This window comes from Fusarium solani, assembly GCF_023522795.1.
Source record: "Fusarium solani strain SB1 chromosome Unknown bctg00000000, whole genome shotgun sequence".
Classification (NCBI taxonomy): Eukaryota; Fungi; Ascomycota; class Sordariomycetes; order Hypocreales; family Nectriaceae; genus Fusarium; species Fusarium solani.
This window is the reverse complement of record NW_027072157.1, coordinates 743,038-759,087: the sequence shown is the minus strand read 5'-3', so window position 1 is coordinate 759,087 and position 16,050 is coordinate 743,038. Positions and strand designations below refer to the sequence as shown.

At 52.3% G+C, this 16,050-nt stretch overlaps 4 protein-coding genes across 4 annotated transcripts; 3 read left to right on the top strand and 1 right to left on the bottom strand.

Annotated features, from left to right (window-relative positions):
• Window positions 1-2,234: 2,234 nt before the first annotated feature.
• On the top strand, window positions 2,235-3,407 carry MRS44_000242 (uncharacterized protein; the record flags this gene model as incomplete). The annotated part of the gene is made up of 2 exons (XM_046271225.2): window positions 2,235-3,097; window positions 3,176-3,407. 2 exons carry the CDS (start codon window positions 2,235-2,237, stop codon window positions 3,405-3,407), a joined length of 1,095 nt encoding a protein of 364 aa, XP_046129632.2.
• A 4,274-nt stretch (window positions 3,408-7,681) lies between these two features.
• Window positions 7,682-9,610, top strand: MRS44_000241 (uncharacterized protein; the record flags this gene model as incomplete). Its single annotated transcript, XM_065623953.1, has 1 exon — window positions 7,682-9,610. The coding sequence occupies one exon, from the start codon at window positions 7,682-7,684 to the stop codon at window positions 9,608-9,610; it is 1,929 nt and encodes a 642-aa protein (XP_065479690.1).
• Window positions 9,611-12,762: 3,152 nt separating this feature from the next.
• Window positions 12,763-13,497, top strand: MRS44_000240 (uncharacterized protein; the record flags this gene model as incomplete). Its single annotated transcript, XM_046276897.2, has 1 exon — window positions 12,763-13,497. The coding sequence occupies one exon, from the start codon at window positions 12,763-12,765 to the stop codon at window positions 13,495-13,497; it is 735 nt and encodes a 244-aa protein (XP_046129634.2).
• A 1,377-nt stretch (window positions 13,498-14,874) lies between these two features.
• Window positions 14,875-15,800, bottom strand: MRS44_000239 (uncharacterized protein; the record flags this gene model as incomplete). The annotated part of the gene is made up of 2 exons (XM_065623951.1): window positions 14,875-15,128; window positions 15,716-15,800. 2 exons carry the CDS (start codon window positions 15,798-15,800, stop codon window positions 14,875-14,877), a joined length of 339 nt encoding a protein of 112 aa, XP_065479689.1.
• Between the last annotated feature and the right edge of the window lie 250 nt (window positions 15,801-16,050).

Below are 16,050 nucleotides of genomic sequence, written 5' to 3'. Positions count from 1 at the left end.
AGTAACCTGAGGATGCGTTTATGGAGCGCACTGTCCGTAAGGACAACGACCGTTCTCCAAGCGTTGGGGCTAGTCAATAACGAGAACCGTGCGTGGCTCACAGTAAACCTGTTACGGTAGTTGATGCCCGTGAGGCTCTGGATCGGGCTGACCATCTCTCAAACGTCAATAGGGCCTGGATGCCCATTTTCTATTGTTCTCACTCCCCACAGCCGCCCTTCCCATGCTCACACGCGTCTTTTAGCTCGGCGCGAGGCCGTTCGTCCTCTCAAGGTGCGCACTATTCGGCCTGTACCACACCAAGGCACGTTGGTCGACCGCACCCATGTCGCCCTCCTGCGCTGCAACCTAGTCGCTGCTTCTTCTTTCACCGGACCTGAAGCCTGACCAGCCAGCTGCCAACCTTGTTGGACCGCACAGGTGCCGAGAGTGGAATGACATCACGAATTTCCCGCGCACATGGCGATCAGTCTGGAGAGAGAGGCCGACGTTGGTCTTCCCGCGTTGCTTGTCAACGGCACAACGATCCGAAACGTCCATATCGGAACAGGGGTCACCAAACCAACCCGACAGCCGGCTCCCCAAGGTCACTGGGTCCAAGGACAGTATGTTTTGTGAATACGTACCGTCACAATTGATAATGCGCCCTCAGGAACAGCCGTAGGTCGCGTTGAGTGAGACCTGCGCCGCAACACCAGTCTCATTGCTTTTCCCACATAGGGCCAGATTACTGCTTTGCCCCCTTTGCAGACATCCCAAGTCTCCACATCTTCATCTGTTGAGGGCATCTTTCCTATTGATGCTTTACCTGAGAGGGCCAAAGGGAGTCGAGTATTGAACACCCAGAGCACTCTGAATGGGGCCTGTCTCTCCTTGAGAGGTTACACATCCAGGCACGCTCAGGAACACACAACTCGGGTCCTCTCGGCCAGAATAGCCTTGTCTCAGCTGGACGGTCCTTTAGGCGGAAATTTCGCTTGGTCCATTCCAAGTCTTGTCCCATTCCTCGGTGTCCTGTCCATTACAGCTGGGGGCAAGAATCGGCGGTCCCAAACGAGATCTGATATGCCCCCGCCCAAGTGCACCCATCATGGCAGCTATGGGGTTCGCTGAGCTTTCTGGGGATGGAGGGGGAGGTGTGGTGAATGGCTTTGAAGGCTTGACAGGTCGAGTGGCAGATGGGCGAGATAGTGGGCTGGCGCCGGACCTCACTAGAGCCCACCCCGTGGGGTACGGTTCATGAACTATGCAGGGTCCGATCTCGTTTCTTGCTTGGTCGTGGGTTGTTGATCCTGGGCTTCAGGTGTGTGCGCATCATGACATCCACCCTCCTCCCTCATCGTCTGTCGGGATCCGCAACATGGTCCAGGGCAAAAGACTCAACTGGTAAGGTGTGGCTTCAAGGAACCACACTGGCGTCAGGGACCCCGTTGGCACACGCCCATAGTTGGCTCGTACGCCGGCGCTGCTAACATGCTTGTTCACTGTAGTTCGACCACTACGATATCCTTTGTTCTGTCTTTTTAACGTCCTGCGCCTTCCTCTGGCCTTGGCTCTAGTCAAGTGCTCAAGTGCCCGCCGCTCGGATCAAGTGCCAAGTCTGTCATGGTCTATTTATCGGCTCTGCTCTTGTTATAACTAGTTGTGTGCTAGCCGAGCTGTTCGAGGGCACGGCGAAACATCCCCAGGGACACTTGGTGATAACTGATACACCATCGTCCAAAACATCACACCTCTCTATGCGAGCAATATTGTACAGAATCCACAGTGGAGCACGCCTCTCCCGCCCTACTTCTGGGGGGACTGATCTCGATCTGGCTACGGACCATCGACCCCAGTCCGCATTCTTGCCTGCTGCAGCGCGCTTCTTGTCTCTCGGTCACTTTCGACTAGCACCAGGTACATTTGATGATCTACCGTGGTTGATCTGCAGAGTGGATGTCTCAAGCCCGCAGGTCTCTTTACAGCAGAGCTCATTCCACCTCGTTCTCTATATCTTCAAGGGCGTCCGTCGTCGTTGTCGAAAAAGCATTCCCGACAAGACTCACAGATCATTCAGAGCCTGAAAGCACCAAGACTCTTGACTGTTTCGACTGAGCCTCTTCAGACTTTGGAACAACGCTGAAAACTGTTGCCCTTCTCTTCAAGGGGACTCAGACATATACATCTACTCAAACACTCCTCTTTCTACCATTTAATCCTTCACCACCACACTCCCTTTTATCATCATCAAGATGCAGTTCGAGTCGGATTTCCGGTTCGACATGGATGACAGCTTCAGCCTGTGCAGCCAACCCATGTCCTGCCCTTCAACCTCGACTAGCTTCTCATCCGCCTCGTCCGCCTATGACCCCTTCACGCCTACATCTCGACGGTCAACTCCTCATGAATTCGGCACCATGGAATTTGACGGTCCCTACAGCGCGTCCTCGCAACGGACCGAGCTGACTCCTCCTTCATCCTCGATGGGCAAGTTCCTCTTTGGCCCTGTCAAGTCAGAGCCTGAGCAGATGCCTTTCTCGGATGGTCTTCCCAACACTCCCATCAAGCGAGAGCATATCGGCTTCGATTATGAGCAGATGCTTGAGATGAACATGGCTCACCAAGGTTCCATGGGATCATTGACACCGTCCAACTCTTTTGGCATGTATGGATACTCTCCAGAGGCATCCATGGGAGCAGCCTCTTTCATGATGACCCCCACTCAGAGCCTATCTGGTTCTGAAGCTGCCGACACCGCCTCATCCTGGTCCTGCGCCAACGACAGCCCCATCTCCTTCTTTCCCAACAAGCAGCTCTCGAGCGAATTTGAGTCTTTTGATCTGGATCGACACTCCCAGTCCCCGCTGGGTGCTTATTCTCTGCATGACCCCAACTCGCCCAACCGGATGCGTGCTCAGCGAAAGATGATGGTGCACGAGATCCAGCGAAAGACCACTGAGCTCCAGCGTGCCCAGATTCGATCATCACGGAAGCGATCTGACAAGCCTGAATCCGCACAAGTCGATGTTGTCCGGAGGGCCATGTGCAAGTGTGATTACCCTGGCTGCCACAAGGCGTTCCGACGCAACGAGCATCTCAAGCGTCACAAGCAAACGTGAGTATTAACCTCCCTTGTGGAATGGTTTCACACATGCATGAGCCTCAAACACAGTGGCTAACCAAGACATGACAGTTTTCACGGTGAAGGCCCCAACCGCTTCTCTTGCGAGTTCTGCGGAAAGGATCAGTTCAACCGCCAGGACAACCTCAACAACCACCGCAAGCTGCACGCGCGACCCAACAGCCGCAACCGCGGAGTTGAGTTCATCCCAGCAGCAGTTCCTGTGATCGAGCAGGAGGAGCGCAGCCGGAAGCGACGAGCACCGTCAAAGGCCAAGGCCGAGAAGCGGGACCCCGAGTACTGAGCAGAACACATGGACTCATCCTCGCCGGGTACCTTGCTTGAAGGAACTGCACCCTCGCCACCTGCGAGAAAACAAGACAGTCGAGAGGAGCGAGTGGAGACGCTCAGATGAGACATACAGCACAACACACCCGCACCATCCGCTTGGAGACATGCACGCACACACACCTACTTACATATTTGGCCACACACATTCACATTCAACATTTTCGACATAAGAAGCGGAGCTGGGAAAAGAGAGGAGAGGCTTATAGCATCTGCAGCCTGGCCGTCATGTCGACGCCACAAGCAGCACAGTAATGCGTGGCTCAAGCAAGAGGCTCCATTGGGCAGAGCAACGACGGGGCAAGAGACGACGAAAGGATTGAAGCTGTAATGGTTGTACGATTTGAACTTGAGAAGAGGCGGTAAGGGTTTGTTTTGTTGGTTTGCATGATTTGTTGTTCACACACAACCAAGTCCATTAACGGCGGTGTCGAGGCGTTTTTTCATGGGGGTTCTCAATCGGTGTCAAACGAGAGGAATCATTATTTGTCAGTTTTTTTTGTTGGGTTTTTTTTTTGTCACGGCTGTATTCCACATTCTTGATGATGGAATGGTTCAGAGGAAATGAGGTGGCGGGCATTGTGAGCAAAGGAAAGCCCAGTTAGTATTTCAAAAAAGATGAATCATTTTCACCATTTACTTTCCAATGCTTGAAGAGGACTCTGAGACTTCGTGACATGATGATAGTAGGCAATACTTGATGGAGGTGGCGTCGAGTGGAGGTTTGACGTGGAGTTATGGCGCAGAGATATGACGATGGTGAATGGATGATCAAGGCAGATTTGGTGGCCAAGTGGACTAAAGAGACCAAGGGAGACAGGAACGAAGGCAAGTAGCTAGCATCAAGACTTGTGGTAGTTTGGCAACGCTGGCATTGGACTCTAGACTGGCTACCTATTCCAAGAGGGGACGTGGCGACATGAGGCAAACGATATCAAATATGATAGACGCGAGGTTGAAGAAACCAAGCCCCTGATTGGAACAAGAAAGGAGCCTGACGCAGATTGAGCCACCGAGTTGCGGCTTGGGTTCCCAGCATATCATTGACGGGCGAGGATGCTCGCTTGCAACGGAGACCCCATACTGTCTCAGATCTCGGGCGAGGAACCGTCGATCCGCGAGTCAAAAGGGACCACTTTAAAGCAGACCAGACCAAGCCATTCCGGCGCCGGGGCCCGGAGTTTTGAGGGCACACACGGACTCGTTTCTTCTGCGAGATGCAGCCAAGTGTTAGGTATCCCACTGCGCTGGGTTTTGGTGGGAGAGGGCGCCATGGGCTTCGGGATCTGACAAGTGACTGGACGTGTAGATACATTGCACAAATCTGCTGTTGGTCGGTGACCATCTGGGAGGCGAAAACATGGCGTTTGACTGAGAGAATGTCAATCGAGGAGAGAGATTGGTCTAGTGAAAAGTGCGCGTCTGTCTGGTTTGCTGCTCTGATAGTGAGGGAATGTCAATGGCGTCTTTTGCGTCTTTGCCCCGACCAATGTCGACGCGAGGAATGTAGACCACCTCTACTGACCGGCTGCAGTGGAGAGCAAGCAGTCGAGGACTCAGTCAAGACTAGCTCGAAGGCCAAAACAATGGCCGACGGACGGTCTGGTCGACTGTCTCGCATGCTCTGCGGGCCGTGGTGGAGAGTGAGAGCATGTGGGATGGGAGACAAGGGGCCCCTCCCCCTTCCCCCTTCTCACCCGCCGCCGCCCGTTGAGGAAAAGAAAAGGGTCAACGTGTGCTATAGGTGGCAGGATATGCATAACTGCAGGCTGATGCACAGGGCGAGGCATGCAGAATGGCGGAGATTGCATAAGGAGGCAGAGGGGAAATGGTGATGGGCTCGTTCGTTCGCTCGCTCGCTCACCATGGCTTTGGTTTTGGCACCAAGTGCGTAAAGTAGACCAGTCGATGATGAGGAACTGGAAGAATGCCAAGAGTTGGCCTTATGGGGCTGAACGGTAGTGCTGATAAGGGGAATGAGTGACGATCTGCAGACGTTAGGGGCTCAATAGTAGTATTGCATTGCATTTGTCTTGATTCAACGCTTTGGAGTTGTATTATCTGAGAGAAATAACAGTGTATGTGATGGAAAGGTGAGGAGGGCTTGTCGATTGGGGGCTGAGAAAGAGGGCTGACACAGAGCCGTGGACCCTGTGTGCGAGGGAGAGGGGTCTATCCTGGCTGCTATTGTTGAGCTGGAGAGAGGGGTCAAGTCCAGTCTCAAGCCATGTTTACTCAGACTGACTGACGTCCATGCGAGATGGTGGTGGTGTTGGGTGTGGTGGATGGAATGGGACGAGATGAGACGAGGCTTGTGTAACGAGGTTGATTCGGAAGAAGACTCTGGAACCTAACACAGCATGTAACTGATCCAGGGGCACAGACACACAGATGACGGGCTTGCCTTCTTTGCTTTGGGGATTATGCGTTTATCTATTCTGGGGAATTGAACAGTGTCCACTATTTGAAGCCATCAATGTTCGAACCAACACCAACAGCAGGTTCATCCATCCATTCAGCCTCCCTCGGCGATCTGTTCAGCTTCCGACCGAGTCCCCAGAGTGGTCAACGGAGCCAAGACGACTATGACAGAGGATCTGTCGAGCCTTGCCTCTTTGGAGGGATGGCGCTCGCCTATGACGGGAGACTAGCGGGAATGGCTTCAGCTGGGATCTTTTGTCAACGTTTTTTCCCGAGCAGCGGCAAGTGGACTTTCCAACGGGTGATTAGATAGAGTTCATCCCACTGCCGAAACTCTCTTGATTTTCTATCGGCAAAAGACGACACAGGAAGCAAATGCCGTGATGCATACATGTTTGCTGTTGGTTCTTCAGCCCAGCTCAGCTCGTACCTGTAGCGAATACGGAGGGGTTCCAGGGAGATCCGTATCTGGGCAGAAAAGCCACGCGCCAGAGTGGATGGTTGCACAGCAGAACCGTCAGTTGTGATAGTGACAATGACGCAGCTAAAAACGGAGGAGTAGAAAAAGGAAAGTGGGAAAAAAGAAAAAGAAAAGACGACATGACCGTTTTCAGCGCCTGGCATGAGGGGGTCGACGTACGCCGTGCGGAGACTCTCACGTAGTACAGTACGATTGACAATTGCTTCTGTTTTTGCGAGATGTGATAGATGTGGAGGAAGAATGTGTAGAGATGCGAGATATAGTGGAGAGAGTTGCTGTGTAGCCTGCCGGAGAAATTTACTTGGCGATCAACTTGGAATAGGGAGATCTCGGGGATCGATTTGCAGGTATCACGATCCTAGGGCGATCAGGGCCAGATGGATCGTTGCATCATGACGCAGTGAAGGCGAGATAATGGGTATTGATGGATGCCCCCATCACCAGCTGCGAACCGCAGTATGGGGGCCTCTGAGTTGTCAAACTACACTAACAACTTAGTCTATATAGTATACCTACGAGTACCGTGATTTATCATTCTTCACTGTCGCTTAATGAATATAATTTACTGGCCTTTTCGGCGTCATCAACTTCATCCCAGTCTGGATGCTCTTGGAGTTGGCGGAGGTGGAGGCTCACAAAGAGGACTGTGCGTAGCGTAATCAATCCCTCCACCTTCATCATCCGAAATCCAACCTCCACTTCAGCCGACGCGACATTCATCAACAGCTGAGCAGCGGAGCTTCATTCATCTCCCATCTCTTGACTACAGCCTATTCAATCAGGCACGTGCCGCCCCCAGCCCCCCTCCTCTCCAGTTGTTTGCTTGTTGGTGGCACCATCATCGGAGCGGGGGCCATTCAGGCCTCAACTCACGTACATTGGCTTGCATTTTCGGAAAAGGTCCCTTTCTTTGTTCCTCAGGGAAACTTTCATCTAAGAAAAAGAGCGCATACACACGCGATCCATGGCTTCGCTTCCTTCCTATCAGGAAGCCGTCTCCGTTGACTGGCTCCGCCTTGTGGCGCCGTACATCTCGCCTCGTGACTATGCCGCCCTGTGCCGCGTCAACCGTCGCTTCTGGGACATGTTTGCCCCACGCTTATGGAGGGATGTTGCGCAGTCGGGGAGAGACGTTGGCGTAGATTCTGAAGATGGCAAGTTACGAGTCTGTTGCTGCAGAGCCTCGACCTGTTGCTGACGTGACGGTTCTAGGCCTCCGATGGCTGCTCAACTGTGTCTTTGGCCAACTCGGCCGCATGAGGCCTGACACGAGGAGCCTTGCGAGGGTCTTTGACGTGCGGTTGGCTGGGGGTCTCTATTCATTCAACATGGGGAGGAACCCCAACAATAGCCTCAGAGAAGCCGTCAAGACCTTGCCAAATCTGTCCTGCTTTCTGATTGATGGACGCCAAGATTTGAACCCGGCTGAGTTTATGCACACTGAGCGGCATGTCCTGCTGTTGAGCATGGCAGACTGTCCGATCCCGCTTCCCACCAAGTTTGTGTCATACGAATGCCTTCGCGGGCTGGTGTACCTTGACATCTCCGGCACCCCAGGCTCCGTCCGGCCGTTCTTGCAGCGGGACCTGGTGCCGGAGCTGCGAGTGCTGAAAATCCGGCACAAGGAGGCTGATGATGCCGCGTTCGAGGCCCTGACCACCCAGTTTGAGACGCGCCTGTGGAGCCTTGATCTCGGCAGCAACAAACTGACGGATCATGCACTCGAGTTTCTGGGCGCCCGGTGCCTGTATCCGACTGATCTGCGCTCCGACGTGCACTTTGACGTTGAGGGTAAGCTGGAATTCGGGAGGGTCACGCCAGACTACGGAGGTTGGATCCGTGTGGTGGAGTCACCTTGGAGTGGTTCCTTTGATCATCCGGAGCGTCATCTTGTTGATGCACCATCATATGATCCCCATGATACCCTGCCGCAGGAAGACCAGCTCAAGAGGTTGGACGGGAGAGGCCCCATCCAATCCGACTCGGCAGATGGTGTGTGTAGGGGCCTCCTAGGCGAGGATCCCTATTTCGCCTCGGCCAGTTTCCAGTCCTCTCGAGGCCTGACACATCTGAATCTATCCGACAACCAAATCTCGTCGCTCGGGATTCGGAAGTTGCTAACACTCGGCCGCGGACACTTGCAGCAATTCAGTTGTGATTCAATGCCCCTGGTCCCGCCCTCAAAGGCCACTGCGCGAGCCTGGCCGAGGACAGCTAAGTTGTATGGATACTTGTATGTGCACACGCTACGGCCCGTGTTATCGTCAAACTTGCGGACTGTAAGGCTGCATCACTCGGTCGTCACGCAGATCCCTACGCTGGAGATTGATGGTCTCTCTACTATGGCTCGCCTATATATCGCCGAGACCTCTATACTGCCGCGGTCCGAGAAGGCCTTTCCTCAGGCCCTAGTTCCAGACACAAACCCACGCTTGACGTCCTTGACTCTGACAAGAATCCCGCGACGGTCCTCCGGCCCATTGATCAGTAAACTCATCAACTTTTTGAAGTTGTTGTCGATCCAGGAGCGAATCATCTCGGATGCTCAATCACGCCGAGGACCCTGTACGCTGGCCGGTCTGAGACATTTGCGGCTCGAGTTTGAGCCTGACCCCTTCGAAGAGGGCTTCTCTATGGTCGAGGACTTGGATGCTGAGGAATTGTTGAACTCAGGGGATAAAGGCTTCAGCTTCTTTGAAGATGAGGTTCAACAACAGCTCCCGAGACCATCCTCTGTGATCGGCCGGACCCTGAATTCCAGTCTGCCTATTCAGTCTGAGGACGAGTCGGTCCGACACGAGCCCGAATACCTGAGTGCAGACGTCTCGTTGGATGAGCAGCTTACCAAGGTACAGGTATGGATTGGTCCCAAGGTGAGTGGCAACTCTGTCGTAGGTGAGTATCGGAGGTTGGTGCTGGAGCATCACATCCGCGATCATATCGGACCGGCAACACCTGAACAGACGCTCGCAGGGATACCCCCCTCAGCCTTGGTATTTCACACGGCGTGGTGCATGGCGGTGATGCCCCCGACTATCGAAACGCCGACGCGGACCAACCTTGAGGCTATGAAGGATGTCCTGGTTGAGCTGAAACGGTTCCGACTGGATGGGAGGGCCAAATACCTGGAGCTGCAGAGGGAGTTTGGCAGCCAGAGAGTACCCCCCGGGTCGCCTCACGGGTTTTGGCTGGGGCGTCTCGAAGTGTCAACTCTGGAGACGATACCGCAAAGTAGACCTGCACAGTATTGGCGGTAGGGGGGGTTTTGGAGAGTCATTCACCAACTTGACTATCCAGATCCCTGCCCCCTCGTTGTAAGCGATGATGTATTTAGCGCCGGAGGAGTCAACGATAGCGGATGGCGTTCGGGATGGGCGATGCTAGCTTCGGCACTCAAACGGATCTGGCGTTGCTAAATTAGCCTCGGGCAATCAAACTTGGAGCCGGCACTGATGGCTACGGGGCCTTGCTAGTGAACAATCACGACTCATGGAAGCCAAGACTAAGCGTCGAACTTGTTTTCCCTAGGAGGTAGGGCGAACGTTAAACTCTGATGTTAGAGTTTCTAGTCTCTTGACTTGAGAGAAGCCAAGTCAGATCTTGAAGCACTCTAAGTCAACGGCTTTGTAACTATTCACAACCGTTTGTAACACGAATGTCACTTGCTGTTACGCGTATCGAGTCTTTCGATGCATCTAATCCATTTCGAGTGAGTTGCCAATCATCGGGAATCGTTGAACACGATTATCCAGATTGGGTATATCTAGCCCTCCAATCATGATCACAACGCTCAACGTCATTGTAAGAGACCTGTAACATGACATGATACTCGAACCAACTCAGCTGACGAGGCAATGCTGCCAGCTAGTTTACCGAGGGTCAGATCCCAGGTACCTGGGCCTCCGTCTAGCCACTCAGGTTGAAGAAACTGAGACATCAACATTACCTGTCTTGGCAGTTCATGCCGCCGCTGGCCAACTCTTCGATCATGGGAACTCAAATTTGTCGATAGTTGCCAAATACAGTAATGACATGTTACATCTCGCCACTCTCAAGCAGTTTCCCATGACGAGCTGAGACGGAGTTTACGGAGAAGATGCGATTTCTATCCACTATAACTTCGTGTTTTTGGAGCCGGGAAATGTTCGCTTACAGCGTTCAAGACAACTGTAAACTTTAATCAAGAACGTCCTGCAGGTACTTGGGGTTTTTTTATCCACTGTATCGGAGTAATTCCGTCCCAGCCCTCTCGTGTTGCTCCTTTTCCTAAATCATTTGGGGCATAAGTTGCGAGGTATTCAGTTCAGCTGAGGATGTGTCAAAGCGCGACAGAACCGAGAAACAGGATCCAGGAGCTTACAAAGGTTGACATGATTAAGAGTCTCTCTTGACATCCCTTTACAGCCTTTCGCATTAGATGGAGTAGGGGATCCATTTCCCGCATATTCCAGACTTGCGACGTGGCCAGTGCCTCACATCCGCTCCCCCCTCGCATTCCAGGAACAGGAACATCAAAGAGGGGGGTATTGGTCCCAAGACAATGGGACTCGTCGATGCCACGCGCGCCCGCCGGTTAGTCGTGTGGTGTTTGACGCTGGTTCTTCGAGAAGACCCCATGCCCCTGCGTCAACCGACTCCGCGGCCTGGAATGTCCATTTGACTGCACTGCCTGCCTGAGATCTGACAGTTCGTGCCTCATGTTGTTGGGGCCTTGGCAGAGGAGCTCTTTCACGGTCTGGGCTGTGTTCCAATTCATGCAGGGTCCTTCGTCGAGGAACCAGAAAAGAGAAGAAGGGTTCAGACCCAAGAGTTTGTGTGTATCTCAACTGAGACCTCACGCGATGAGGCTTACATGAGGTTTCTCCTCTGGGGGAACTGCCCCAACTCTGAACATTGCCCTCAGGGCAATGATAAAGGCCCGTGTCACAGTGAGTGATGCATCCAATCCTGCAACCCTCGAGCGCTAGCGCAGCGACCCGAGCCGTCGGCCTCGATTGAGCCTCCCTCGTTGGCTGGATTCATCGGTCGCGAACCTGACAAAGTTGACATGTCGTTTTATTTAAAATGCCCGGTTCCCCAGCGTGGAGATTATACAGGGCCTAGACCGGTTAGTCGGGTCCAACATATGAGTGAAAAAAACGCAGGATTGAACATGCAGAGACATTTTTTTCATGCAAAGAGAGGAGTTCTTTTTCGTATCTTTCCCACGAGGACGGGATGTAACTGCGCGACATTTTGCGGGAGGATGGACTAGTACGACGGAGATAGTTGCTAGATCCCCATGTGCGCCCTACGCTAGGTAGTATCAAGATGAACTAAATCTTGGTTGACACGGCTGGGGAGAGGAGATATGGATACAGGGCGTGTGCCGGCCTCGCCGCTGCACCACACTCGACCGGCGCTGCATCTCTGCATTCTTGGGGACATCTCACCCCTATCGGGGATCTAGGAACCAACTCCGATGGTCTAGATTAGACCACACTAGTCAGCTATCTGTGATACACACAGAGGCGTGTGTAGAGCATCATGGCTAGCAAAGAGGCATATCCTCACAGTGTCCTTCAAAGTGGATGGCGGACACTCCCGCTCCTTGCATGGGCCATCGAAATAGTCCGTCTGCCAGCCCGGACTCTCGGAATCCTCGGAGCAGCCTTGTCTATCTGGGCAATATGTGAGATGGACAAGATCGAGAGCCCGAGGGGTTGGGTCCGTCATCGAGACAGGCGTTCTTAGCGGGTTGCTGGCGGCGGATGATGCATACTGAAAAGAAAGACAAGGGGGAGGCTGTGAAAGAGGTCCGAACAATATCGGGGCCTAGTAGATCCTGGGGACTTGGGCAGGGCTCGTACTGGCAGCGAAACAAACATGTTGCAGGTCGTACGGTAGAGTTATCTCTCATGATGCTCAAAACTGCTCACAGCTGTTACAGACTTAGGAGACAAGACGATGCCATAAACACGAAACAAAGAACCAAGAAACAAATGGCACCACGTCCACCGTCAGCTTTATTAAGGACCCTCCCAGTCATGCCATTCGCACCCCGGGCCTCGGCCGGTGGCCCCACCTTCTCCGGCCGCTGACCCCGGCCGGCCTTGTTCGGTGACGGCTCCGAATGGAGCGAAAACTCAATTGACCCGTGCCGGGGGTTCATCATCTGTATATAGCGAGAGGAACAAACCACCTCGAACGTCATCTGAGCAGATAATCTACAGATAGCCCATCAAGGGGCGTTTCTCAAAGGGGGGATAAAAGTGATAAAACTCAACGATTTGGCAGTGTAGATTTTTGTAGTAACAAACATTCTCTTTAGTGTATTCATTTTCATTACTGTTCTTTTACTCTCATTCATTCCCTGTGATTCTTATATCATACCACTCGTTCACCTATCCACACTCTCTAATAATCAACAATGAAGTCCGCCATCGTCGCAGCTCTAGCCGGTCTAGCCGCTGCCTCACCAACCCGCCTGATCCCCCGCGGCCAGTTCTGCGGCCAGTGGGATTCCGAGACGGCGGGGGCCTACACCATCTACAACAACCTCTGGGGCAAGGACAATGCCGAGTCCGGGGAGCAGTGCACCACCAACAGCGGCGAGCAGAGCGACGGCAGCATCGCCTGGTCCGTTGAGTGGTCCTGGACCGGTGGTCAGGGGCATGTGAAGTCGTATCCCAACGCTGTTGTTGAGATTGAGAAGAAGACTCTTGGAGAGGTTTCGAGTATTCCTTCGGCTTGGGACTGGACTTATACCGGCAACGGTATCATTGCCAACGTCGCGTACGACCTCTTTACGAGTTCCACAGAGTCAGGAGACGCCGAGTACGAGTTCATGATCTGGCTGTCAGCTCTGGGAGGAGCTGGACCGATCAGCAACGACGGATCTCCTGTGGCAACTGTCGAGCTCGCCGGCACATCTTGGAAGCTGTACCAAGGCAAGAACAACCAGATGACCGTCTTCAGCTTCGTGGCCGAATCAGACGTCAACAACTTCTGCGGCGACCTGGCAGATTTCACCGACTACCTCGTCGACAGCCACGGCGTCAGCAGCTCCCAGATTCTGCAGAGCGTGGGTGCCGGTACCGAGCCTTTTGAGGGTACCAACGCTGTGTTTACTACCAACAACTATCACGCCGATGTTGAATACTAAGCTGGCTGGGCCAGTTAGTTCTTGAGTTGCTACGACCCAATCTGGATGGGATGTTACGGGTGGTTGTTCTGGTGTATATACTTGTAGACTGTGGTAATTGTACATAGAGGCTTTGATCAGCCAATACCACTTGGACTAGGATCCATTATATACCCCAAATATCTCATCGTCTGTCGTACTGTATTCGCGAATGTCATCGTGTTGAGATTTTTGACTTGTATTGGATCACGATGTACTGTCCACTCCCCCTTGACCTCCTCCCGTGGTAAAGGGAATACTGACTGCAAGCTTCCATCGATCAACAAGTAGAGACTTCGATTTTCTATATGAGTTGGACATCGTATCAAATGGTCCCTTTACTTGTGGATGAATACGGGTTCCAGCCTAGACCCTCCTACGTCCGATCATGACACTGCAACAATAGGGCGCATATAAAGTAAATAGCGTCAATACTCGAGTAAAATTGATCAAAACTGATACTAATCCACCTATTAGGTTATACAAATCATAGTAACATTCAGCATGTAGCCGCAGTGTCGCCCCAATGCCCCGCAATGATGCACAAGCGGTTCCCAATCTCATGTCATTCACAGCACAGTACACGCTTCATGTTTTCAGAGCCCTCTTAAGAGAATCTTGGAGATAGCTGTGTCTCCTCTCCCTGTAGGCGAATCCTTAAGAGTAGCCTACAAGTCCCTGAAACGACGCGAAGTGCGTGGCAAAGGTGAAGACGTTGCGTAACAGGAAGCAGAACATTCACAGAACCTATCGCCATATCTATAGGTGACTTTGAACACATTTAAGCTAATAGCTTGGTAAGTCTTAATTTAATTTACATAATTGATTAACTAAGAATTTACTTTGCCTTAGACTGCTCTCTCTTACTCCAAGACTAGGTACTACTAAATGGACTTGGGAAATGTTAAGAATGGTTTGATGCGGATAGGCACTTAGCTATCTTACCAACAACGGTATGTTTTCCGATGCCAAGAGTTATCAGTAAATCCTCCTGAGGGCGAGAGCGAGAATGTCCCGCTTTTCGGGGTTGGGATCAGACTCGTCGCCCGGGTCAGGGCCTTCAGGCTTCTAGGAACGAGCCTCTGGCCGTAGACGGTGTCTATTAAAGTAATTATCCTCCAGAGGTTCGACCTCACAGATTAGAAGTCCCTCGACGGAAGATAGCGGCCATAGGCCTTAGTTGGAGCAAGTAGCAATGTTCTGGCCCACTGTGGTAGCCATCTGCGAGTGCGGCATGGAAGTTTGTCGACCGAGCAATGCATGATGAGTAGTTTAAGATTCCACGCGCTCATCAATAATAAGGTATTTAGAATCAGGGAAGCGGTCCCTGTAAACGAGCCTCGATGACTGGCGACACCGTCAAGGACTGCATTCACCCGCGACAACTGTTGGCCGTCGCTCAGTCTCCGTCGCCCAGACCATTTTCTCAGGTGCAGCCTTTGCCTCTCCGTCATCCTCATCGATGGGATCGACTGCGTCTCCCTGGTTAATGGCTCGAATCAATGTCTCCTTCTCCAGCTTCAGCTCCACTAGCATAGGGTGAGAAGCATGCTGCTGGGCTTCAATGAGGTATTTCCACCCCATGAACTTCTCATCCTTCTTCTCTTTGGCCCCTTTACGGACCCTCATAGCACGTCAAAAAGCCACATAGGAGTCTTTAGAGTTCTCTTACTCCTCCTTTAAAAGATCCAAATAATATACCTCAAAATATTTAAAAGAGAGCTAGTCATCGGTAATATCCATAGGGCATCGTAATTTAGTGGCATCAAGCAATTATATATACCTGGTCAGGTAGTTATATATTCGCACTCTATCCTTAACCTTCCGTCCAGAGGTTTTCGGATCGATAGAAGCTTATCGGAAGCTATGGTACGATAAGAATGAGTGTCCCTTTAGAAGGCTAAGTAAGGCGAAGCCATCCCCCCATCGACATACTGCCCAAAGGGGTCCCCGCCATCAAGAGACATCCTCTGAAGCGCTGCCTCATGGCAGCAACTGCAGGGTAGGCTCGGAAGGTCAAAACGATATGCCTCACCAGTGAAGGAAGGGATCGTGTCGATTGGGCCTTGAGGTGGTGACTAGTGATTATATATAGATAGCTTTGCTTGATGGTCGTTTTCTGGCACAAGCCAGATTTGACAAGATATATATAGGAAAAGGCCAGTCAAGATCTTGTCTAGGATGTCTGATACACTCAGACCGGAAAAGGCAGCAGGTGGCACGTCGATCTGTCCTTGACCAGAGGCCTTCTGACTTCGGGCTTGTCCGAGAACGTCTTCGATCATGATGTTAAGGCATTGGAATAGGATCATCTGCCTCTCCAGGACTAATTCGCCAATTGACTGAGCCCGAGGTTGTAATCCAGAGCCAATTGGTCAATGGTCGGTGGAAGCCTTTCGGACCAGAAAGTTGAGCCTTTGCGTTGATCGTGGTGACTCGGCTCATCTGGCCCAGAGACCGCCTATATATATTGCCCGATCGTCCCGAGCCTCAAAGTTCGAACGCAGTCGACGATGGCGATGTCGCTTTCGTCAT